Below are 27940 nucleotides of genomic sequence, written 5' to 3' on the forward strand. Positions count from 1 at the left end.
TATTAAATGCAGGGGTGCCAATAATTGTGGAATATGTGCTTTTCTTGACAATAATTATTGTTTGATGATGGATTTGTTTTTTCTTTGAATAAATTTATTTCAATTAAAGGTTGGATTTTTCTCATTTTTTCAGCATGAGATGAAGCTACTTCATCAAAAGGTGGATTTTTTTTTTTACTAATGTCAGTAAACCTGCTGTCAACACTCAAACTATAAACATGAACATTCAAGACTACAATCCCCAAGACTCACAGCGCCCTCTGTCTCCTGAATATTAACTACAGCTGACACTCATTTCCTCAATTAGCCCCTCTCCTACTTAAACCACACTCCACTCCAACGTGAAGTATCGTTCTGTATCCATCCAGTTCATACCAAGACTTGTATTTCTCTATCTGCCTCTTGAGTTTCTGACCTTTGCTAGCCTTCCTTCGTTTACGCTCTTTGTCTCGTCTTCTCTACGTTGTTTGCTGATCGACCGACCCTTGCTTGTTTCCTGACCTTGCTTTTTGTCAATTGTTTTGGCTTCGTTGCCAGTCTGCTTCCACGCTCTCCTCTGCATTTATATCCATAAGTGCCTGCACTCTGACAGGATGCTTCGCCATTATGGATGTAGCAGAAGAGGTGAAGCAGGCTGCTTTGAATGCTCAGGATCGCTTGCTGGGAGAACATCAACAGATGCTAACGAACCTCAACACCCATCTACGTAACACAGCTGACCACCGTGATGTCGCAGGCCCTTCTACTGCACCCTGAGTCTCTTCCTAGCCCCATGCTACAACTCCCTGCACCCAAGAAGTTTGCTGGAGATGCCCTCACTTGTAAGGGTTTCTTGCTTCAATACTCTATGTATTTTGCCATCATGCCGAATCTCTCTGATAAGCATAAGATCGCTAAATTCCTTTCTTTTCTCTCTGGCAAAGCGCTACGCTGGGAAAGCACAGTATGGCACAAAGACCATGAACAAACATCATATGAGCAGTTTCTCTCTATGTTCAAGAGGGTATTTGACCATGAACCATAAGGTATTGAAATTGGTGAAAGTTTGCTTACCATTTCACAAGGTTTTCGAAGTGTGGCGGAATATGCTCTTGACTTCAGAACCCTGGCAGCAGCCAGTGGATGGAAAGAGCCCGCTTTGAAGGCTGTCTTCCTTCAGGGTCGACATCCCGCTATTCTCAGCAAGCTAGCATGCCGAGACGAACAACTCACGCTGGACTCGCTGATCGATTTGGCCATCCAGCTCGATCATCTGCTGGCTCATCACCCTTGCATCCAGGAAAGTGTTAAGCCTATCACGGCTACTGAAGACAGCTCTCCCATGGAGATTTCATGCACCAGGTTGTCATGTTCCGAGCGCAAGAGATGGAGGAAAGAGGGGTTGTGCTTCTACTGTGGGAGCTCTGAACATCAGCTCAACCACTGTCCCATTCATCTGTCTCGTGCAGCTCCAGCAGAAGGTTCTACATGCTTTGTGAGTCTGATGAGAAAATTTACATCCAAGTCTTTTAAAATCCCAATATTACTGAAGTTGACCGATTCCGCACACCTCCTGCGTGCTTTCATTGATTCAGGGGCAGAAGGAAACTTTATCAGCTGTTCCATCATGCAGAAACTCAACTTGCCCATGGTCCCATTGCAAAGCGCGCTCAGCATTAGGTCCATTGACAGAGAACCAATAGGAGATGGTCGCATCACTTCATGGACCACACCACTTCACCTCCAAGTAGGCATTCTGCATTTGGAGCAAACAAGTCATGACCTTATTCTTGGTTATCCATGACTACAGCTTCACGATCCTTTGATCTCATGGCAGAGCAAGGAAATTCTTCAGTGGTCTACAACTTGTTTCACTAACTGCATCTCTCGTCTTCAAGTTAAGATCTCCTCCACCACAGTTGAGAGTCCTCAACCTGACTCCTTGGAAGGTGTCCCGGAGTGTTACATGGATTTGCAGGAGGTCTTTAGCAAAGGAAAGGCCATGCTAACTCCTTTGGTGCTTATAATATATCCAAGAAAAGAGGGTTACCACCACATCGGCCCTATGACTGCGCTATAGATCTTCTGCCAGGCATGTCACCTCCACAGGGGCGCATCTGCCCCCTCTCCCAGAAAGAACACGCCACCATGGAGGAGTACATCCAAGAGGCCCTGAAGCAAGGATATATCCGCCCATCCAAGTCTCCCGCAGGATTCTTTTTCATGGAGAAATGAGGCGGCGGACTCTGACCCTGCATTAATTATAGAGGGTTGAACGAGGTATCAGTAAAATACCCTTATCCCCTTCCTCTAGTACCTGCGGCTCTAGAACAACTTTGATCAGCTGTTTTCTAAGTTGGATCTAAGAAGTGCATACAGCTTGATCAGGATCAAAAGGGGCAATGAATGGAAGACTGCCTTTAGCACAACCACCGGCCATTTTGAGTACTGGGTGATGCCATATGGTCTTTCTTCAGCACCTAGTGTGTTCCAGTGTCTAATCAACGACATGCTACGGGACATGCTAGGCAGATTTGCTATTGCATACATTGAAGACATCCTGATCTACTCCACAGATGAAGATAATCACAAGAAGCACATCAGAGCTGTCCTGAAGTGCCTTCTCGAAAATCACCTCTATGTCAAGGCCGAGAAATGCAAGTTTCACCAGGTTCAAATCTCTTTCCTAGGATACATTATAAGCACCAAAGGAGTTAGCATGGACTCCTCCAAGGTCTCTGCAGTTACTTCCTGGCCCACACCCACTTTGGTAAAGGGACTTCAGCATTTTTGGGGGTTTGCAAACTTCTATCACCAATTCATCAGGGGTTTCAGCACTATCGCTAACCCCTTAACAATGCTACTGAAGAAAGGCCCAAAACGCCTCCAGTGGAACCCTGAGCCCAAGGAAGCTTTTCAGCATCTCAAGCAAGCCTTCACATCTGCTCCAATCCGCCAACATCCAGACCCCAGAAAACCGTTTACGGTAGAAGTGGATGCATCAGATACAGGTGTAGGGGCAATCCTATCCCAGCGTTTTGGTGAGAAACAGAAACTACATCCTATAGCCTTCTTCTCAAAAAAACTTTCTTTGGCAGAAAGGAACTACAATGTCGGCAACAGGGAACTACTGGCCATTAAGCTAACCCTCGAAGAGTGGCAGCATTGGCCGGAGGGGTCCACTCACCCTTTTGTTATTCTCACAGACCACAAGAACCTGGAATACCTCAAGAAAGCCAAGAGACTAAACCCTCGTCAGGCCAGGTAGGCATTATTCTTCACGAGGTTCAATTTCACCATTTCATTCTGCCCCGGTTCTAAGAACACCAAAGCTGATGCCCTATCTCACAGTTTTGGATCTACACGCCAATATCCTGTAACCCATCCCATTCTCCCAACCCAGTGCTTCATGCAATCCATCACCTAGGACTTGGACAGAGAAATAAGAAGGGCTCAACCACAAAATCTTCCCCATAACCTCCCTCCTGGTCTACTCTATGTGCCCAAGCAGTTTCAAGGGCGACTCATCACATGGGCCTATGCGTCACCTGCCACAGGGCATCCTGGCAGCCACCGCACTCATCTGATGTTAAAGAATAAGAATTGATGGCAAAACATGCTGACAGAAATTAACCAATTCATAGCCTCTTGTTCAACATGTGCTTAGGCCAAAGTTCCTCGAGCCCCTCCCGCTGGCAAATTGTGCCCCCTCCCCATTCCTCAGAGACACTGGCCCCATATAGCCATTGACTTCATCACAGACCTCCCACCCTCTAAGGAGAACACCACCATTATGGTGACCGTGGACCGCTTCTCGAAGGCTCTCAAGCACATCCCCCTACCAGGCATCCCAACAGCATCCCAGACAGCAGAACTCCTCTTCCAGTATGTGTTCAGGTATCCCAGAAGATATAGTCAGCGACAGAGGATCACAATTCATTTCTCATTTCTGGACCTGCTTTATGGAGAGGTTAGGGGTTGCTGTAAGTCTCACATCAGGTTACCACCCTCAGTCCAATGGCCAGGTTGAGAAAGTCAACCAGGATATCGGTTGCTTCCTGAGAATCTTCTGCATGTGCAACCAGGGGGACTGGGCATGCTTTCTTCCATGGGCCAAGTATGCACAGAACTCCCTCCGACACTCCGCTACACAGTTAACACCATTTCAGTGCATACTCTGCTACCAACCACCCTTGTTCCCTTGGGACGATGCACCAAGCCAGGTACAGGCAGTAGACAACTGGTTTACATGCAGTCAAGCTATATGGGAGGAGGTTCACCAATGCCTCGAAACAATCAGCACTAAGTATAAGAAATATGCAGACAGACATAGAGGAGAAAGCCCATACTTCTCCCCAGGTGACCGAGTATGGGTGGCTACAAAAAAACCTGAGGGAGCCCAACACCTGCAAAAAAACTTCAGCCATGATACATTGGGCCATTCAGGATTTTACAATGCATTAATGAAGTCTCCTACTGCTTAGAACTCTCCCCTCACAGTAGACTATCACCCACATTTCACGTCTCCAACCTCAAACCAGCAGTCCTAGGCCCCCTGGCTGAGAACACTCCAGTCCAGGAACATCCTGAACACCTTCTAGAGGAGGAACCCATCTACCAGGTAAATAAGATTCTCAACTCTAGACACAGAAGAGGACAAGTTGAGTACCTGGTAGACTGGGAAGGCTATGGACCTGAGAAACAAAGCTGGGGCTCTGCCAAGAACATCCTCGACCCTCTTCTCAACCAAGAATTTCATGCTCAACATCCACACAAACCAGCACCATGAAGTAGAGGGCACCCTAGGAAAAATTCAGTTTCCAGAGGGAGCTCCTCGGGGGGGCTCTGTCAGTAAACCTGCTGTTGACACTTGAACTACAAACATGGACATTCAAGACTACAATCCCCAAGACTCACAGCGGCCTCTGTCTCCTCAATATTAACTACAGCTGACACTCATTTCCTCAATTAGCCCCTCTCCTACTTAAACCACACTCACACTCCACTCCAATGCAAAGTATTGTTTTGTATCCACCTAGTTCATTCCAAGCCTTGTATTTCTCTAGCTGCCTCTTGAGTTTCTGACCTTTGCTAGCCTTCCTTCATTTACGCTCTTTGTCTCATCTTCTCTACGTTGTTTGCTGATCAACCGACCCTCACTTGTTTCCTGACCTCGCTTCTTGTCTATCGTTTTGGCTTTGTCGACAGTCTGCTTCCCCGCTCTCCTCTGCATTTATATCTGTAAGTGCCTGCACTCTGACAACTAACCCTTTTTACTAATCTTTACAAGGGGTGCCAATAATCATGGAGGGTCCTGTATACGCATACTCATTTATGCTGTTATCCAATCAGGCAACCATGTGGCAGCAGTACAATGCATAAAATCATGCAGATATAGGTCAAGAGCTTCAGGCATTGCTCACATCAAACATCAGAATGGGGAGAAAGTGTCATCTCTGTGACTTTAACAATGGTATGTTTGTTGATGCCAGATGGGCTGGTTTGAGTATTTCAGAAACTGTTAATCTTCTGGGATTTTCACATGCCATATGCAACAGTCTCTAGAGTTCACACAGAATTGTGCAGGGAAAAAAAATACTGAGTGAGCAACAGTTCTGGGGTGGAAACGCCTTGTTGATAAGAGAGGTCAGAGGAAAATGGCCAGATTGGTTCAAGGTGCCACAAAGGATATAGTACCTCATATAATCACAACCTCTCATTACAGCATGCACAAAACATTGAACGTTGAGGTGGATGGGCTACTTTGATTGTGGCATGGATGTTGGTGCCAGATGGGCTGGTTTGAGTATTTCATAAACTGCTGATCTCCTGGGAATTTCACACACAACAATCTCTATAGTTTATACAGAATAGTGCAAAAAACAAAAAGCATCTTGTATGTGGAGGGTCTACAGGCTGAAATACCTTGTTGCTGAGAGACATCAGAGGAGAATGACCAGACTGATCTGAGCTGACTAGTTTATAGTAACTCAAATTAGCACTGTTTCCAACCATGGAGATCAGAAAGCATCTCCGAATGCACAACACATCAAACCATGAGGTGGATGGGCTACAACAGCTGAAGACCACATTGGGTTCCACTCCTGTCTGCCAAGAACAAGAATCTGAAGCTATCATGGGGACAGGCTTACCAAAACTGGACAGTTGAAGATTGGGGGGATCACCTGGTCTTTTTTTTCCAGCCTTCAAGTGTCCAGTTTGTAGTTTACACATTGTTACCACCCCGAAAGTAAAATGGCTTTATGCATAGAATATATCACCTTGTAAACATATTTACAATGCGTTTGTTTCTTTCCACATGCCATCAGACTCCTCAACTCTGAGGGACTGGACTGATACGCACGGACTGTTGATCACACCACTCCCACTGCTGACTTTGCACAGTGAACAGTAATACGCTATCACTTTTTACAATGTTTACAATGCTTCTCACACACACAGTGTTTACATTTATTTATTTCTTTTTACATATACTACCTCAATACACACACTCAACTTTCCACACATTAACAATGACAGGTACCGTTTGGCATTATACTGTCTGTTTGTGCTAGTTGTCGTTTTTGCACTGTTCTTGTTGTCTGAGCTTTATGCTGTGTGTACTTTATTGTCTGCAATGTTTGCACTTGTTGCATTCTTGCACTTATGTTATTTGAAGATTTGTAGTCCTGTGATGTTTAATGCAGTACCATGATCCTGGAGAAACGCTGTTTCATTTTAACTCTGTTCTGTACCAACTGTATATGGTTGAAATGACAAAGACTTGACCTTGATTTACAAACAAGGCATTATTCATATAAGATATATAAAAATGTTTGAAAGTCAATGAAAGGATGAAGTAAATTGCCAGGAGTCAAACACCAAGCTAGAAAGCAAATGATGTTGTAAAAATGAATTCTTTCATGCTTTGCTCTATTGGTGGCATTAGCACATTGGATATAAATGTACATTGTCATGTATGTGCCTTGGTGCTGTGACACTCAAATGACACCCGCTGTTAGTCAGACTGCAACACCTACAGCTCCCGCTGTCATTTTCAAGCAGGCTAATAACACCGGTGCTCTTTGACCTGTAATTTTTCAACACTGAGGAGCCCAGTCATAGATGAAAGAAAGTGGGGTTCCATATGACCTTTTAGCAGCAAGAGGAATAGGGGGACAACGGTCGAAATCTTGACCAATATGAAGATTTAACTAACATGATATTTGGACTCATTTAATAACTCTATCCATCCATCCATTATCCATAACCACTTATCCTGTGCAGGGTCGCAAGCAAGCTGGAGCCTATCCCAGCTGACTATGGGCGAGAGGCGGTGTACACCCTGGACAAGTCACCAAATCATCACAGGGCTGACACATTGAGACAAACAACCATTCACACTCACATTCACACCTACGGTCAATTTAGGACCACCAATTAGCCTAACCTGCACGTCTTTGGACTGTGGGGGAAACCGGAGCACCCAGAGGAAACCTACACAGACATGAGGAGAACATGCAAACTCCACACAGAAAGGCCCCCATCAGCCACTGGGCTTGAACCCAGGACCTTCTTGCTGTGAGGCAACAGTGCTAACCACTACACCACCATGCCACCTAGAAAAGAAGCATTGCTATATGCATTTAGAATACGTTCTATTTTTGACTTGTTGATTAAAGCTGTAAGTTGTAAAGTAGAGAGCATGACTTTCTCTCTCAAATGTTATTGATATTATAGGCAAATACATTCCATTTACATTTCCAGAATTCAATGCCCTTATCCAGGATCTTTGTAGTACCATTATGCTACTACAAATAGGTATAGGAATACCTTAGATATTCTTAAACCCTGAGGGGAATTAGTATAAGTTAGCACACCAACAAAAATAGCAAATAGGTTTAGAAAAATAATGCTCATTTAAGTGCTTGGTTAAGAGCTTTAAGGCATGTCTTCAGTCTTCATTTGAAGACCACCACTGACTGAGTTCCATCATTGGGGTGCCAGTATAGCGAGGACTCTTAAGGCAGGCCTTCCTGGACCTTGAGGGATGGTGGCTCACACTGAGGTGTGCTAGAGCCTCAAAGGGAATGCAATGCAGAGTCGGGTTTGATACATGCGTTTGGGTAGTTGCAACCATGTGGGCTGGTCAGTTTCTGCTAATGTAGATGAGCATCAGAGCTTAAAATCTGAAGCTGACAGCTACAGGCAGCCAGTGGAGGAACCTGTGCAATGGAGTAATGTGGAAGAATTTGGGGAAATTGAAAACAAGTCATGTAGCTGCATTCTTATTCAGTTGCAGACAAATAGTACACAGAAGAATACCTTTCATGAGCAACCTGCAGTTGCCCAATCTCAAGTTGACAAGTGATTGAGCAAGCACCCATGTCAGGTGGCCTGGATAGAAATGGCCAGATGCTCCTGAAGTTGAAAAGGAGAACCAAGCACGATCAAGTCAAGTTACTAATATGAAGCAAACAGAAACAAAATAGACAAGCGCTACTATGCACAATAAGTACACTATAAAGATTATAAGATTATAAAAAATAACTACATCTGTTCTAACCCAAGACATGAGATAGGAAATGTAAATGATATAAAGGCCTGGGGTGTTGGAGGATCTCCAGATGTGGTACAGTTTTATCCTACTTCGCACAAGTGTCTGAGATGAGCTTACAAAAAGCACTGAACTGCAAAATCCAGGAAAAAAAAGAATGGGGAAGAAGCAAATGCATAGGAGCAGAGTCCCATGTGAATATGAGCCATCAGTACACGGAGAGTAAACATGTTAAGCTTCTTCTAAACGTAGACTTCATTTAGATTCACTCTCTGTATTTATAGTAATATCTTTATTAAGACACTATTATGCAAAAATATAGTACTTTACATTTAAAATAAAATCAATCAATTTCTATAGTTAATATATATTTATGTAAATGTTAAATATAATAGAATAGATAGCTCCTACAGCTACAGTCTCAAAGCTCCAGGAATGAATGATTGCTGATATCTCTTAGTTCTGGAAAGCGGTGCTTGGTTAATTTTCCTTTTCCTTAGGCTGTAGTTGTGTATGGGTTCAGATTATTGAAATAAGTAGTTAAAGTTGTTACTCTTCATCATATGCTTTAGTTCATTCTTAGTCATAGTGTCTTTTTCTTTTGTTGGGGGGGGGCATTGGTTCCAGGTTGTCCTTTGGAAGTCCAAGGATCCTCAGACAGTGGTCTTGCACTCTTTGTAGCTCCACAGAGAGATACTCAGGCAAACCGCCCCAAATGGGACTGGCATAGTCTAGCAAGGGCTGGATCTTTGTGATGCAGGTAGTACAGTAAGGCCAACTTCAATAGGAAGACCAGCTTTCCTACATGCTCTCACATAAAAAAAAATATGGTTGCTAGCTTTACTGACAATACTCAATATGTGAGAGTTCCATTTTAAGTCATCCTGTACTACAACTCCAAGCAAATTGTTTTCTCTCTTTTCACTTTTGGTGGTAATCATACTTGTAAAATGTTATGACTTTATTGCGATATAGTAGAAAATGTCAGTTTCATCCACAAACATAAAATGTGAAAACCTGTTCAGGAAAGCAACACTGAGCACTATTTTAGTCCTTCATATTAATTGCTGTCTTTAGAGACTACACCGATCACATAATCCAGTGTCACAAAGCTGGTTTTTAAAACCCAAATGAATAAGGGCAGTTTAGGGATTCAGTGTCTAGATTTAAATGTCATTTAGGTCAATGAATGAGAAATCTATGTACAGTAAGTTCACTACTGAACAGAGAACAGGCATAGAGCAATTACATGTAAATCATTTCATTGTAAGAGCCACGCTCTATGGACGGAATGGATTGAGAGGTGTGTAAAGCGTGAGAGGACAGAAGCTGTGGAACTAATCAACAGAACTCTCCACAATGACCATGAGAACATACGACACATACACTTCAGCAGACCAGTGTGTTTTTTCCCCCTACCTGAACTTGGAGCACTCCGAGCACCCAGCGAAAGTGCCATTATAGTCATGTGCAAGCAAGAGAGCTGCTCTGCTGGGTGTAGATTACAACCTACAAACGCTTAGAAAATTAAGCCACTGTACCATTCTCAAGCTTAGTGTTATCACTGACGAGTGTCATCTCCAGCATACCACTCAGGGCTCGAAATTCTTTTTTTTTTTCACCAGCCAGCCGGACTAGTTACCTTCCAAAGTAACTAGCCAAACAGAAAATCAACTAGCCAAAATTTGTTCATGTATGAATTTTACTTCTGTCAAAAATAATGCAAAAGAGAGTAGTTACCATTGTTCATGACTAATATGCATTTACAGTATTTCAAGACCTGAGTATTTTGATACTGTTGTTAAATACGTAAATGAGAACAACACAGAGCACCATAATATAATATCAACAAAAAATTATATATTGGAAAACTTGGCAACTTGGTGTATGAGTATTGAAAGCAAATATACTTACTATCATGACTATAGCACCCAAAATATGTCCAACATGCTTTCTGTATTTAACCATTTATGAGAGAGAAAGCATTAGGAGCTTCATACTGACTAGGAATCAACTTGAAAAAAATTAATTATTCCATAAAAATCGTATCGCAGCCAAGGCCTACCCTGCTCCCACGTTTGCTTATAAGTCCTTTGTCATTTCTTCTTCTCGTACGCTTTATTGGCGGCCTTTTTCTCCTCTTCAGACCGAGGTCACTTTGTCCCCGTCTCTGGCGGTTTCTGTACACCTTTCAGAAAATTCCACATCGCAACGTAGCTTTGGCAGATGTAGATGTAAACAACAACAAAAACACGTGTTTAAATGGGCGATAATGTGGCCACATCTATTGAATTTGATAACGTGATGTGGCAGCGGGGGCGTGGCCAAGCGTCGGTCTGTGAATGGAGGGCAGAGTCAGGGAAGGTAAGTGGTGGAATCATTGCACCTGATGGGGATTAACCTGTGTTTGTGTGTCTTCCCCAGTGACCGCGCCCTTTAAAAGGAGAGGAGAGCAGAGAAAGGGAGCTCTCTCCTCCCAACCAGAACACGTGTGTGCGCGTGCATGTGGCTGGGAAGTGATAAAAGGCTGAAAAGCTAGCAATAAATAGTTCATTGAGAACTCAGTCACCGCAATATTCAACGAGATGCGTTATATGCATGCGCAGTAGTGAAAAAACCGACAACCTGACTCGTACACGATATGATTCGGAATTCTTCGGTAGTTTCCGTCCTGACGATAAACACATCGATTAACACAGACACGGCGCATGCTTAATATGTGGCGGCTTTAGTTGACGGTGTGTCTGAATCTTCGCTTCATATATATTTTTTATTTTCAACAAGCCAGCCGGGCTGGCTAGTGACAGGAATTACCCGCCAAATGACAAATTAAGTCGCCTCGGGTGACTGGACCACCGCGAATTTCAAGCCCTGCCACTGTACATACCAGTGGCTTTATGTTTATTGTCTTTAAGGTGGAGGGGATCAGGACACTTTGTCCAATGACTATTTGGTCCAATACTTGACACATTTCATCCAAAGCCTTTTTCATACGCACTGTCAATTATTTTATATGTGTGACAAGATCAAGATATAAACAAACCATAATTAATTTAAGGGAATACTAAAAAAATGGGGGTCTACCACACTAAACTCATGCTTAAATGGCGATTTGTGTACCTAATAACCTGTGTGTACCTCCCACTGTCAGAGAGCAGTAGGAGATGGACACAAGTGCAAGAAGTAATGTTTATTAACAATTGTGAAAGCACAGGCAAACAATCCAAAACGTCAGGCAATCTCATAAACGTGAAACTAGCAAAAGGTCAGGCAAGGCACAGACTAAATCAGGCAAAGACAAAAACAGAAACTAAGAACAGGAAACAAGATCAGGAACCCAGGGAATCTACACGGGAGAATAAGGCTTGGTAATGTGCACTGACGTGGTGTAATACTTCAAGTTCAAGTTTTATTGGTCACATATAATTACAAGTAATTACAGTGAAATTCTTATGTACCTTAGGTTGTTGTGAGTGTAAAAGTATATAGATAAGATAAATTAAAAACTATAGAAATAAAGGGGGTGGCACGGTGGTGTAGTGGTTAGCGCTGTCGCCTCACAATAAGAAGGTCCGGGTTCGAGCCCCGTGGCCGGCGAGGGCCTTTCTGTGTGGAGTTTGCATGTTCTCCCTGTGTCCGCGTGGGTTTCCTCCGGGTGCTCCGGTTTTCCCCACAGTCCAAAGACATGCAGGTTAGGTTAACTGGTGACTCTAAATTGACCGTAGGTGTGAGTGTGAATGGTTGTCTGTGTCTATGTGTCAGCCCTGTGATGACCTGGCGACTTGTCCAGGGTGTACCCCGCCTTTCGCCCGTAGTCAGCTGGGATAGGCTCCAGCTTGCCTGCGACCCTGTAGAAGGATAAAGCGGCTAGAGATAATGAGATGAGATGAGAAATAAAGGGGAAGGGGGGAAAGAAAAAAAATAAATAAAATACACACACACACACACACATAATATATATATATATATATATATATATATATATATATATATATGAGTGGAAGCATGGCAGAGATGTGATGATTGTGTGGTTACGAGTCCTTAAAGTCCAAAATGCAGTAGTGCATAGTAGTGTACCTTGTTATCATTGTGAACAGTTCAACAGTCTGATGGCCTGAGGGAAGAAGCTCCTCCTCATTCTCTCAGTGTTGGCCTTCAGCTGTCGGCAGCGTCTCCCTGAAGGCAGCAGGGAGAACAGTCTATTATTTGGGTGGCTGGGGTCGCTGGCGATCTTCCTGGCTCTGTCCCTGCAGCGGTTGGAATAAGTGTCCTGTAGGTTAGGGAGGATGGTCCTGATGATTCTCTCAGCGGAACGAACCACCCTCCTGCGAGCCAGCTGATCTCTCCTGGTGGTGCTTCCTATCCATTTAGTAATGCTCCCACTCAGGACACTCTCAATAGTGCAGGAGTAAAAGTTCCTTAGTACCTTGAGTGGGAGTTTGAAGTCCTTCAGTCTCCTTAAGAAGTGGAGGCGCTGGCGGCCTTTCTTAACCAGACTGTTGATATGACAGGACCAAGAGAGGTCTTGTGAGATGTGGACACCCAGGTATTTGAAATTGTCCACTCTCTCTACCTGGGCCCCGTTGATGCAGATGGGTTGGAGGTCCCTCTGCTGCTTCCTACTGAAGTCCACTATCAGCTCCTTCGTTTTGTTGGTGTTGAGTGTTCTCACTGAACGTGCGTTTTCTCAGTCTTTATATCGCCACGCTGATGCTTCTTGATCATGTGCAGGTGAGCCTCATTAACAGCGCGCGTGCGAGAGTCTGCTCAGCACGTGCGCAATCCGGAGTGCACCCGAGCGGACTCTTGCACGCATGCTGTTAATGAGGCTCACCTGCAAATGATCAAGAAGCATCAGCATGCTATATATAAAGACTGAGATCTGGATATCATATCTCATATATCGCACTTGCCAAGGATATCTGGCAAATGCGAGTATAGATTTTCTATGTAATTTGGTCTAATAAAAACAATTTCTCCCAGAAGCGGCCCCAGCTGAATGCACCCAAAGCTGATTCCCATCATTTCCGGTTTTGTTTTCATTTTGCAAAAATGTGTTTTGCTTCAGTCAAATTCCACTGAGAATTCCTCCTTTTTTTGAACAAACAAATACCTGAAATATAAAATAATTGATAGTGCGTATGAAAAAGGCTTTGGACAAAATGTCTTAACTACTGGACGAAATGGTCGTTGGATGAAATGACCTGTATCCAGTTGTAGGGTAAAAATAGTAGTGCAACCCTACACAAATTTCTCATAATGATATCTATGATCATTTTTGTATCAGGATATAATACATTTTTAATAAAGAAGTGGAAAAAAGTAATGGCAGAATTCATTTGTATATTTCTTGGTCATAAAAGTACCTTATAAATGGTTATTTAATAAAAATAATTATCTAACAAGATTTTTTCTTTAAAAACTATATAGAAGTTATATTCTTATATATATATGATATTACACAGTGGCACAAAGATATGAAGTTTATCTTCAATTGGTGAACATATTTCACAAGTGAACAAGTGAAATATTTTTCAACATGAGAAGATAAACTTCGTATCTTCGTGCCACTGTCTAATATTCTTTTTATTATATAGCAGCATAAAAAATGACAGTTAATCAAAAGAATTTTAATTTTAAACCGGTTTGCCATTTTGACAACATGCACCAAGTCAGCGGGAAAATACTGGAAGTGATCGATAGCCTCATGAGTGAAGATATTGAAAAATATATTACTCAGGTCCAGGATGCATTTCATATGAAAAACACAAGTGGTGTATTTCCCAGTAACACATTAGTGTCTATATAATAAATAAATAAATAAATAACACACTAATATATGATTTTATGGTAACTGCTTTATGGGTTGGGAGCTCGTGCTGTACAGTGGTGGTCGCTATGCAACAGATCTGCTATGAACTCTGGATAGTGTGAAAATGTTGGCGTCATCATGTACTACAGGCTGTTTCAGTATTATTTTTTTCCAAGCTCATGTTGGCCAAATGATGCATGTGCTCCTTTGCCACACATTTACAGTAAATTTTTTTACAATGTATATTTCACTTCCAGCCCCAGCAGGCTGCCATAGAACTAGATGGCTGTGTGTATATATATATATATATATATCATACCCAACCTGTAAAGTTCATGTGCAATTTCTCTTATGAATTTTGGGCTTTCACTGTCCTCTCTGACCTTTTGCGTGTCCTGCTAAAATAGGAGTTCTGTTTATTTGTCCAGTAATTTCTTTGCTGAGGGTCTACAGATCACATCACAGAGTACAATGATCTCCCACTGTTCCTTGCTCTGTACCTTCCCAACACTTCAAACACTTCTCCTCTACTTAGGGTATCAAACCCACTTTCTTATTTCCTTTAACCAAATGCACGTGTTCAGAAGCTGCAGAAAATCCTCCATCACCTCTCAATCTCATCTCATCTCATTATCTCTAGCCACTTTATCCTGTTCTACAGGGTCGCAGGCAAGCTGAAGCCTATCCCAGCTGACTACAGGTGAAAGGCGGGATACACCCTGAACAAGTCGCCAGGTCATCACAGGGCTGACACATAGACACAGACAACCATTCACACTCACATTCACACCTACGGTCAATTTAGAGTCACCAGTTAACCTAACCTGCATGTCTTTGGACTGTGGGAGAAACCGGAGCACCCGGAGGAAACCCACGCGGACACGGGGAGAACATGCAAACTCCGCACAGAAAGGCCCTCGCCGGCCACGGGGCTCGAACCTGGACTTTCTTGCTGTGAGGCGACAGCGCTAACCACTACACCACCGTGCCGCCCCACCTCTCAGTCCTTCTTACAGTATATATGTAATTCGACATACCCACTAGTGCTGCCACAAATAGTAGTAAACAAGTAGCAATTCACTTATATTCACTTATAGACAGTGTCAGTGAACTAATACTGACAAATCCATCAAAGGAGCTCTAAAGGTCACTCAAATGTCTTGAAAAATAGTTCAGCAGTATGTCATGCACACATCTCTAATTCTACATGAAGTTTGTTTTTTTTAAAAGTACAAATTCTGCCTGTTTTGATGAGCCTGTAACCAACCAATCAGAATTCCAAGTCAGGATTGATTGTGCATTTGGGCAATGAGACTGAACATCCATCCATCCATTATCTGTAGCCGCTTATCCTGTTCTACAGGGTCGCAGGCAAGCTGGAGCCTATCCCAGCTGACTATGGGCGAGAGGCAGGGTACACCCTGGACAAGTCGCCAGGTTATTGCAGGGCTGACACATAGAGACACACAACCATTCACACCAATGAAATGCAATATTATTAATATACATTTATGTATATTTCCTTGAAAAATATTCATTTTTAGCACAAACACAAAACTTTGCCATTCTCAAGAAATACTAACCTGGTTGTGATACCTTATCCTATATATCTTCTTAATGGTTCCAGCAGCACAGACAGTAGCGTCTACAGAGAGAAAAAAAGTGGCATACTAAAAGCATTTTGAGATTCCATTGCAGGGAACCGAGACAGTAAGTATAAAACAGGGCATCATTATGCCATGTCAACTTGAAACTCAAAGATTGGCTCAGGCCAGGATAATAGAAATGAATGAATGAATGAATGAATGAATGAATGAATGAAGGTGGCACGGTCACCTCACAGCAAGAAGGTTCTAGGTTCGAGCCCAGTGGCTGGTGAGGGCCTTTCTGTGTGGAGTTTGCATGTTCTCCCCATGTCTGCGTGGGTTTCCTCCAGGTGCTCTGGTTTTCCCCACAGTCCAAACACATGCAGGTTAGGCTAATCTTCGATTAGACTATCATCTGCTGCCCCAATACTTAACCAGTGAAAAAGACAGGCCAATATTTCCGACAAGGCAAAGACCAGAGAGTACTGACAGAAAAAGGACAGCTGGCTTGCCTGTTCGAGAATCATGTGTGGAAAAAACTTCACTGAGCTGATATGGACGTGATGGCAGTACTTTCGCACTCATTTAAGCAAATATGTACGTATGCACTCCAGAAGGAAGCCGAACTACAATATTAGATTTGTTTTCAGTAAAATACTAGTCAAATTTTTTTTATCTTTATTTAAAAGAAATGTGAAAATCTGAGAATGGCGTGTAATGCCAGGTGTGTAGTGTGGCACTAAGCAAAGCAAAATGCAAGTCCAACAAAAGGACAGCTGCTGCACTGCAAAACAAAAAGAAAGCAATAATCAACAAATTAAACAGAACACTGGGGAGAAAACACAATGCCATATGTTAGCTGACTCCCAAAGATTTATAGGTGTAAGCAAAATTTATTCAGCATCCATCATACTTCTGCTTACATATAAAGTGTTCTGCTGCTATCAGGAATGCTCAGATTGAGACCAGGCCTTTTATTTTGCATACATCACTGCCTTTTCCAGGCCAGTTCCCAATTCAGTGCACACTCAGGAACAAGGCTGGAAAAGTCCACATAATTTCAGCCCCCCGAAATAGCACATGTCCTTACTGGAGGAAACATTGGTGGCCAGACAGCAGGATGACCCCGCTGATTCAAGCTCATAAAATGTAAGAATACTGAGTCAAGTTGCAAAACACTTTCGTTCTCACAGTCTCTCTCTCTCTCTCTCTCTCTCTCTCTCTCTCTCACACACACACACATAAGTACATTATACAGCACCATTACAACAGCAACTAACCCCTGCGGCACAAAAATGTCTTTCCAAATAAAGCTAACTCAACCTTCTTTCAAATGAATCCACACAAGTCTTTAACTGGGTATGCCTGGAAGGGAGTACAGGAAACTGCTGGTATTATTCATAAGGGTATAAAAGAATTCTCTTGAGATTATGGACCGTCAAGCCATCTTGTAGAAGACCTCACAGTATATTTAATAAATATGCAGCATGTCAAAGAAATAGATCACCTAAAACATTAACCATAGCAGATTGTCCCTGTTAGCTTTAATCAGACATATGAGCCAACATGAATTAAATAAAGTGACATGGTGATAGACATCCTGTTAAACAGCTTCACAAATTCACATTACCCAGACCCTCTGAAGAATATCTGAGTCACTGTGTTTGGTCTGCCTCGAACCCTTTTTGGCAGTGCTTACTGATCCCAAGCCTATTTGCAGAATGTTTATGCAGTTCACCCGATGGCTTAAATCAGACTCTAACGGTTCTCAGTTACAGCGGCATGTCATGCAAAGGGCAGTGATTTCCTTTATGTTTTCTTTCTCGTTTGAAATTTTTTTACTTTATTTACATACCAGTCAAATTCAAGTCTCAAACCAAATCAAATACAGATTTATTGAAAATATATCATTTATAAATTAAAGGGGGAAAATATATGAGGGTAAAAAGAAAAATTGTAGTAATTGCGAAGTAAGTAGAGCAGAAAAAGCATCATATTTCATTAGCCGTGCCAAATAGATGTAGTGCTGAAGGAAGAGAGAGAGAGAGAGAGAGAGAGAGAGAATCCAATCTCAATGCAGCATATTACATACTGATTATTACATGTGCGAGCAGTTAGAAAAGGTTCTGTTCGTGAGTGATCATAGCACAACAGGGTATGCTGCATACATATGTTATTATAAAAAAAATATTACCTAAAAACTTGGAAAACTGGAAAGGTGAATAATTTGGTGACTGTGCATTTACAGTAGATAAAAAATACTAGAAAAATGTAGATAATCTGAAATAATGAATAATTTGGTGAAAAAGTTAAGGAACACATTTTTGATTGGCTCGTCTGTAGTTCAAAACAACAATATTTGCTGCCTTTAAGGTAATACCCAAAAGGATAACTATTGGGAAGCAAAAGGTTCCAAGTAAAACTTCTTTAGAAAGATTGAACCCTTAACCATCCAAAAGAGAGCATAAACAGTACATATAGAAACATCACACATCTTTGTTGTTGTTTTTCCTCAAATACATACTAGGATCACTAGTTAGTATATGTACAGTGTCTTCCATGATTATTGGCACTCCTGAATATTATAGTGAACACAATGTAACTGAAGCATGTTTCCCATTTAAATTGTACATGTTTGAGTTGATTGGAGTGTGTAGGAACTTTTAAGCTCTAATCCATGATTTCCTGATTAACTGGGATACAAATATGAGGTGACACAGAGGCCAAATTCCCTTAGTCATCCATCAACATAGGAAAGATAAAAGAACACACAAACCAACTGAAGGAGAATGGTTATTAAAAAAAATAGCTACTCACCTGGAAATGACCATTTCTACTGTTAGGACAATAATAAAAAAAGGTCTGGAACTGTTACAAACTTGCCTGGATGAGAACCCAAGTTTATTTTGCCCCCTTGTACAGTGAGAAGGATGGTAAGGGAGGCAAAAAAATATCCTCAAGGACCACTGTTGGTGAATTACAAGAAAAAATTAAAATCTTGGGGTTTCCAAGTCTCCAAAACCACCATCAGATGTCACCTCCATGCCAACAGATTATTTGGAAGGCATTCCAGAAAAAAAAGCCTTTTCAATAGCCTTTTCATAAGCACCTGAAGTTTGTGAAACGCTACTACAGCTTTGACTGGAACAGTGTTCCATGTTCTGATGTAACAAAAATGGAGCTTTGTGCCAATAAACCCTCAAGGTGGGTTTGGCGTAAAAGGAAGGATGGCTATAATGAAAAGAACCCTATCCAAATTGTAAAATATGGTGGATGTTATGTGATGTTTTGGAACTATTTATCATCCAAAGGCCCTAGAAACCTTGGTAGGGTACATGGCATCATGGACTGGCTGCCTCTGCCAGGAAACTAAAACTGGGTTGTCATTGGATCTTCCAGCTGGACAATGATCTGAAGTATATGTCCAAATCAACACAAAAATGGTTGGCTGACCACAGAATCAAGCTTCTGGCCCGGCTATCTCAGTCCCCTGACCTGAACCCCATTGAAAACCTATGGGGAGAGCTGAAGAGGAGAGAGCACAAGAGAGGGCTGAGGACCCTTGATGATCTGGATAGATTGTGTAAAGAGGAATGGTCTCACATACCCTGCTCTGTATTCTCCAAACTTATAAAATAGTTTAGAAGACTCAGTGCTGTTTTACTGATAAAGGGAGGTTGTACAAAATATTAAATATAGGGGTGCCTATAATTGTGGCATGTGTTTTTGTTGAAAATAATTATTACTTGATGAGGGGCGGCACGGTGGTGTAGTGGTTAGCGCTGTCGCCTCACAGCAAGAAGGTCCTGGGTTCGAGCCCCGGGGCCGGCGAGGGCCTTTCTGTGTGGAGTTTGCATGTTCTCCCCGTGTCCGCGTGGGTTTCCTCCGGGTGCTCCGGTTTCCCCCACAGTCCAAAGACATGCAGGTTAGGTTAACTGGTGACTCTAAATTGACTGTAGGTATGAATGTGAATGGTTGTCTGTGTCTATGTGTCAGCCCTGTGATGACCTGGCGACTTGTCCAGGGTGTACCCCGCCTTTCGCCTGTAGTCAGCTGGGATAGGCTCCAGCTTGCCTGCGACCCTGTAGAAGGATAAAGCGGCTAGAGATGATGAGATGAGATTACTTGATGAGGGATTTGGGGCGGCACGGTGGTGTAGTGGTTAGCGCTGTCGCCTCACAGCAAGAAGGTCCGGGTTCGAGCCCCGTGGCCGGCGAGGGCCTTTCTGTGCGGAGTTTGCATGTTCTCCCCGTGTCCGCGTGGGTTTCCTCCGGGTGCTCTGGTTTCCCCCACAGTCCAAAGACATGCAGGTTAGGTTAACTGGTGACTCTAAATTGACCGTAGGTGTGAATGTGAGTGTGAATGGTTGCCTGTGTCTATGTGTCAGCCCTGTGATGACCTGGCGACTTGCCCAGGGTGTACCCCGCCTTTCGCCCGTAGTCAGCTGGGATAGGCTCCAGCTTGCCTGCGACCCTGTAGAAGGATAAAGCGGCTAGAGATGATGAGATGAGGGATTTGTTTTCTTCTGAATAAATGTATTTCAATGAAAGGTTGGATTTTTCTAATTTTATCACTGTGAGATGAAGTGACTTCAACAAAAGGTGGTTTTTTTAGAAACCTTTTTACTAATCTTTACAAGGGGTGCCAATAATTGTGGAGGGCACTGAATATAGTTTGTATTGTATATTCTACTCTAATTTACCAGTATTGATGTCAGTAATGTGCATCTGTCTGCAAGGAATAGATCTGTGATTCTGATACTAGGCCACAGACAGTAATTTTCAGTGCACATACAACTACACAAGTTAACCAGCTAATGCATTCATGTATGATCTCCCAACACTACAGGGCTCATGGAGCTCTGATTAAGCTTACGATCTGATTTAGCAGCAAAATACTTCAATATAGCGGTCATTTGGTATATATATATAATTTTTTTAAAAGGGATTTCATTGCAAGAAAGCGCCAAAGTGTCATCTGTGACGTGTTGTTTGTATGTGGATTATCATCCATATTTTTAGCAAAATGATTACTAGGGACTTGTGCAGGAAGGAGAATAATTATGAAAGCAGTGGCACACGGTGGGGACATTTGGAACAGCAGGAGTAAGAGCACTTCTCATTGTGTGGAACAGAGGTATACATGTTCAGCTGCACACTTGAATCGCCTGATCATTTACTATCAATTATCACCACTAGAAATATCTGTTATTTCATTATGAATAAAGGATGAATATAATGTTTTGGTAAAATATAGTGGACTCAAACAACAATCGTCTACCTTACAAAGACCTAGCTTATAAGCACTGGAAGAAAAATAAATCAATTGAAAATATCTTGAATGACGTCAGATTTATCGGGTATTGCATATCATAAGATTGCAACAGACCACACAGATGATTAAACCCATTTCTAGACAAGACAAGAAGCCTTTATTTATCACATGGACACTCAAGCACTGACTTAACCACAGTGAAATGTCTCCTCTGCATTTAACCCATCTGAAGCAGTGAGCACACACATGCACACAAAGCCTGGGGAGCAGTTAGGGGTTAGGTGCCTTACTTAAGGGCACTTCAGCCCAACCTTCAGGCCATGGCTGCCCCATGTTAACCTAACCACATGTCTTTGAACTGTGGGGGAAACCAGAGCACCCAGACATGAGGAGAACATGCAAACTCCACACAGAAAGGCCCCCATAGGTCACTGGGCTCGAACCCAGAACCTTCTTGCTGTGAGGGGACAGTGCTAACCACTGCACCACCGTGCCACCCATCTAGATCAATTTCTTTTTGATTGGATAATATTATTGCTAATTTTAAGAATTTATTTCTAGAAAGAAGCAAAAATGATCTCAATATGAAAATTTGGAACTTGGAATTAGTAAAGTAAAAAAAAATGCCTAGGAACAGGTTTAATAGCCTTATATTTGGTTCATGGTAATCTTATATTAAAGTGTACCAGTACTGGTCATGCTTACTATATTAATCATGCTTTTTGTATTACTTATAGGCAAAAGATGCACACATTCAGTCAAAAAAACACTGTAAAAGCACTTTTGTGGACAATTTTATTCCATGAATTATCCATGGAGGCAAAACCATGTGGAGCAGCCATTGCCGGCCTGAAGTGGCGTACAGTCGTTGGTTCCGGGTTATCGGGTGCGAGTAAACAAGCGTGTTCTGTGGGTTGAGATTCCCAGTTCCCAGTCAAGTAACTTCAGAACACGTTGAATAAATATAGATCTATTACAATAGATCTTTATGGCACATATCTATTATTTCATGGCATTATGTGCAAGTAGATTTTGGTTGGTACTTTGGGGTCGAGAGCTTCCCTGGCGAAGCTCGAAAGGTTTAGAATGAGTAGGTCATGTATTGAGATGAATATCTTCACAAGTTTTTTTTTTATATTAATGCTATATCAATTTGACTATATTCAAGATATTTGCACTTATTAAGATGTTATTTTCGCAGTGGGCAACACTCGTACACTCTGTCACCTTAAAAAGTAGCTAAAGGCTTCTGTATAAACATTTCTCTAACCTGATGCTCTGTAAAGTGTACAGGCCATGAAACTTAATGAATATCATCTTGTTAAGCCAACACATTAGTGCTATTCTGTAATACTGCTATTCTCACCGTGTGGTACGGCGCCTGCACCATGTCCTGCTGCAAGACTCTGCAGCACATCATGAGAGCAGCTGAGAAGATCATTGGTGTCTCTCTCCCTTCTCTTATGGATATCTATAACTCCCGCCTCACCCGCAAAGCCATCAGGATTGCAGGTGACCCCACCCACCCATCTCACAGCCTCTTCAGCCTGCTGCCGTCGGGGAGGAGACTGCGGAGTCTCCGGGCCAAAACCAGCAGGCTCAAGAACAGTTTCTTTCACCAGGCGGTCAGGAGGCTCAACTCCCTCCCTGTTCTGCCCCTCCTCCCCCCTCTGCCCCCTGCCACAGATTCTGCTCGCACACACCCCTTCAACATCTGACATGTCATCCTCAGTTCCCCCCCCCAACACACACACACACACATATATATATATATATATATATATATATATATATATATATATATATATATCATCGTTCATTAACACACTGAACTCAGGGACCGCACATCTCACTTTACCTCGCCCATTTGCACTACTCCGCACTACCTCACCTTAACAGCTGCTAGTTTGTTTATTCTGCTTATTTCATGTTTACCTGCTATACCTCAAGTGCCCTTGACTGGTTATTTGTACCAATTTGTATGTGTGTGTGTGTGTGTGTGTGTGTGTGTGTGTGTGTGTGTGTGTGTTTAGTCTAGTTAATATCTAGAGTGTTTATACTGTTTATATTGTCTGTTTGAGTGTTTAGTCTGTCTTGTTCTTATCTAGTGTTTATACTGTTTATTTATACTGTTTATATTGTTTGAGTGTTTAGTCTAGTTCATATCTAGAGTGTTTTATACTGTTTATATTGTTTGAGTGTTTAGTCTGTCTAGTTCCTATCTAGAGTGTTTATACTGTTTATATTGTTTGTTTTTTCAATTATTCTATTTTTATTTATTGCATTGCCTGTTTGCACCGTGGGTCAGAGAGGACTGATATTTCATCTGTGCTGTATGTCAAGCATGTATAGCATATTTGACAATAAAGTTGACTTGACTTGACTGTAGTGCTATTGCCCTTTTTTTGTCATTAACTACACTTTTTAATAACTATACTATTACTTGGTGAAGATACACCTATATGCTTACACTCTTTGCACATTTAAATTGTTATTCTATCCACATTCACTGGATATGAGCAATCGTGCGCTCTGATTAGCTACTCTACTACTAGGCTATCAGCTCATATACCGTGAGTAGAGAAAAACAAAATGGCGGAGCGTGTTGCTGAACCAACTGAGGATGAAATAAAAACTCTACTTGAAAAGAAAACCCCCAAAAATAAAAAAAGCAACAAAATATGGAATGAAAGTATTTAGTGGTAAGAACATATCTTTTTTTTATTTTTCAAGAATTATTATTATCGCATTTTTCACAAATTGCTCCTGTCATTTCGCCGGCTTCTTTACATTCTAAGTGGAAATGATTTTATCAGGGGTTTTGTATAAAGTTTTTATTTACTTTTTCCATTTCCAGTTGAGAGTACACTGGGTGCATTCTGGCTGCTGCTTCTCACCGGAGCTTTTTATTTTATTTCATTTTATTTTATTTTCCCTTTTGTTTTTCTTTTTTGTGTTTGTGTAGTTTGATGTTTGTTTTTTGTTTTTGTTTCAGTGTTTTTGTCTGCCGGCTATGGTGTAGCTCTGGACCCAGTTTTGGGTGTCGGTTCCCTCCAGTCCTTGGTTCGCTGTGGGTGATGCCTGTTCTCCTCGCTATGGACTGCAGTGAGCTCATTGCTCTTTTAACATCGTGGTTGTCCAGCGCTCTTTGCGGCGGTGTGTTTGTGCTTGGCGTGGCGTTCTGAGTGATGTTGCTCGGTGGCGTTGTGGCGGCTGTGCAGGTGGTTTGGGACGTACCAGCGCTGTGCGTGGCAGTGCTTCTGTGCTTGCTTTGTGGATCCATGGCGCGGTGTTCTGAGCAATGTTGCCTGGCAGTGTTGCAGCGGCTGTGCAGGCGGTATGGGACTTATTTTCATGCACCTTTTCTTTTTTTCCCCCCTATAATTGTAAAGCGATCTTGGGTACGTATGAGAAAGGTGCTCCATAAATTTAACTGATTATTATTTATCATTTATTGAATATGCAAAAAACAAAAATAAAAAATGCTCCATTTCTCAAAATCCAGTGAATGTGGATAGAATAAAACAGTTATTCTACTCAATCTCGTCCTACATGGCTTATAGCCAACTCAGTGCTACGTGCCTCATCGGCTATCAGCTCATGTACGACTCGATTTCGTGGAATAACTGTTCATTATTCTCCCTATTATAATAACATCTTTATTAAAGCAGAAGCCAGTGAGAGAAGATAAAACACCGCTTCTTAGTCAATACAAAGGCAAAGGCTTACCTACCACTTGAGCTTATCAAGAGCAATTAGACACAAACAACTTCACGTCTGAGACTAGTAAAGCTTCACTCATAGGAGAATCACATTATAATGTCAGCAGAGAGAAGGTAATAAAAGAGCCTTTAATCCAGGCCACAGAGAAAGGGCTAGCTCAGGACCCTCCAATTAGTATCTGCTATTCTCTACAAAGCTTTCATGCAGACAGCCAAAATACTCTGTGACAACAGCTGATAAACAGAAGTCACTATAGCCACTGTGATGAATTAAGAACAATATCTAAATATACAGTCAGGTCCCATATAGTCGTTTTTCTCAGTCAAGTAAGCGCATACAAGTTACATGCTGTATTTCCATAAAATATGGTGTCACAATCATTTTAACAAATTAAACAAATTTTATGTCAACAAAATGCTCAGCTGAGACGGGTCTGAGTTCACTGTTAAAATGTCGAGGCTGTAAAACAACCAACTGAGCAGCAGCTCCCACTCATCACAACAAACTTCAGAAACACACTAAGCTGAAAAGAAGAAAAAAACTTGTAGAGATTATTAACACCACCTTTTCAGCAAACCAGTTCAATCCTCTTCCAGTAGTCTGACTTGAAAAGCCAGCTTCTTTTCAGACTGCTTCCTTACCTGTACTTCATGCCTGTATGATAGGCCACACAATCCTGCAGAGACACATCATTGCTCCTTAGGAAGTCCTCCAGATTCTTGAGCTGAGCGGCTGCCCGCACCTCTCTTAGCCCCTTCAGATCGGCGTGATTACTTCTGTCTTGGCGCAGTGAGCACAGACTCTGCTCAGACAGATAGCAGTCGATTTCACTTCGCATGCTTTCACTGAAGGAGAGTGACAGGAGCCGGCCACTGCTACTGCTGCTCCTGCGTCCACTGCTGCCCACCTTGGGCACCTGTAGGGGTTCCGAAGGGATACTCTGTTGTCGGCTGAGGTGGCGGCCACCATGGCTCACACGCAACTCAGTCAGACTGCTTCTGTGAGTGGCAAACATCTGCCCACCCACCCGAGTGACCTTGGACTTGACGCTGCCCCACAAGTAGTCTCAATAAAGCAAAGGGAAGAGTGAGGAAAGTACAATAGCAGGACAGAGACTAATAGAGCCACGTGGGCAGATACCTTGCTTTAAATAGCACCTGCCCCTTCTCCCACACAACACCACACACTCATGCATTGTAATCAGAGCCAACCATTAGCTCCCAGCCCATCTGGATGAGCTGGAAACCATAAAGCAAGAAACACAATTTAGCGGATAGAGTGGCTTGTGGCATAGGGTGTGTAAAAGTGTGGGTTCAGATAGTTATCTGGGGAAAGACACTTGCGCATGCAAAACAGTCAGGTCTTTGGTGGCATGGGCAAAGGTGAATGGCTGACATGCAAATGGTATGCATTAAAGGCTGGCAGAGAAATAAGCAAACTGTTCACACTGTGATAAGAAATGTTCAAGTTTCACCACCATTTTGTGACTAAATGTCACCCTAACGCAAAGTATGCATTCCAGAATTAAGTGCATGCTTTTCACTCACTCGAGTTTAGCAAATTCAATCCACTCAGTAAACTCAGGCCCAGATAATGCACTATCCAAAATATTTCTAGAAATTATGAGTATTGAAAAGATCTAATGGGTAAATGTTTCGGGATTTTGTAGAAAGAGGTTTGAGTCACATCACCATTTGAATGAAATGGTTGTACAACTAATATTGGTGACATTTTGGGTACTATTGATAAACATAAAATGTAAATATTTAAAGGTAGACTGCCTTTCAGATTTTTCAAGTGTAGGTCATAAAAAGAATTTTCTCCGACACCCAATTATTTTTGTTTAGTGGACCGAAAGCTACTGAATTCGAATCACAGACTTCCAATTTTATTAGTTTTTTTTTTAAATAGAACAATTAATGACTTGAGGGCCACATGGCCCTAAATTCTCTGCTATTTTTTCCTGCTTCACCATGACCCAATACAAGATACTCATGATGATAATTATGCATCACGTGGTGGGCTTTCCCAGTTCGCGCAAGGCATTGTGGGATGCAAATTTGAAACAGGAGAGAAAAATGGAGGACATGAGTGCGCGAATGAAACGTGAAAGAGCGACTACAGTAACGGAAAGCGAGAAGAAAAGACATTATGTTGCAAAGGAAAGGAAACGCAGGACCAAACTAATAAATATTGGCAGTCAGCGAGCACCTCGGTGTGATCAGCTGTTTGTTTAGCAACAGAATGATGTAACTGTCAGTGCACGGTCAAGGTAAATCTGTAGATCGCAGTAATGCAACATTGTGGATGCCAGCTGCTGTAAAACCCAAGAGAAGACGCAGGTAAACCTGAGCATGTGCACATGGACGTCTTCTGTCTGCTTGACTGCGCAAAACGAACGATTTCATGCATGCTATTTGCTAGAGAATCCGCTCAAATTAAATAACTTCCCAGCCACAGAATGGTCTGGATTTTTTGTTTGTTTGTTAAGATATTACAGAAATAAACATATATCACAATGACCAAATTTCAGAGGGAACTAAATTTTACAGATTTTATGAAATCCAAAGGCCATCTAGCTTTAACAACCTCACCTTCCCTTACAAAAAAGAAGTTTATTCAAGTGTGCTTCTAGTATACTTCTTTTAAACTAAAAATAAGAGAGTATGCTTTCAGTAATTTTTTTTTTATTTATCAGAGATATACTTAATAAAGTTATACATAAGTATACTTGGCTTATATTGAAAAGTATATAGAAAAGTCTAAGTATATCAAGTTTATACTTAAACTTTTGATCAGGATATACTTAACAAAAGTGTAATAAAGTATTAAAATATTTGTGCCTTATGTTCAAGTGTGCTTGCCTTGTAGTTGTGCTTCAGCATTGTTGACTCTTAGGTTCCATACAAGTTTTTTTTTTTTTTTTCTCCTGAGTAGGATAATTAAATTATTTATTTATTTTTTCTTTAGAGCTTGGATGTCAATTTCAGTTGTGAATGCCATGGTTTT

The 27940-nt window shown here is 41.9% G+C and overlaps 1 protein-coding gene across 3 annotated transcripts in view; it reads right to left on the reverse strand.

Annotated features, from left to right (window-relative positions):
* The window catches only part of kcnab2b (potassium voltage-gated channel subfamily A regulatory beta subunit 2b), a 102832-nt gene that overhangs the window by 71163 nt on the left and 3729 nt on the right, over positions 1-27940 (reverse strand). For 2 of the 3 annotated variants that reach the window (XM_060938222.1, XM_060938221.1), the window contains exon 1: positions 25573-25963. In XM_060938222.1, coding sequence (XP_060794205.1) covers positions 25573-25946 — 374 coding nt within the window. In that variant the 5' untranslated portion in view covers positions 25947-25963. Of the gene's footprint in view, positions 1-25572; positions 25964-27940 lie in introns of those variants that run through there. The other variant, XM_060938224.1, reaches the window with a different exon arrangement.

The sequence above is a fragment of the Neoarius graeffei genome, chromosome 13, assembly GCF_027579695.1.
Source record: "Neoarius graeffei isolate fNeoGra1 chromosome 13, fNeoGra1.pri, whole genome shotgun sequence".
NCBI classification, from domain to species: Eukaryota; Metazoa; Chordata; class Actinopteri; order Siluriformes; family Ariidae; genus Neoarius; species Neoarius graeffei.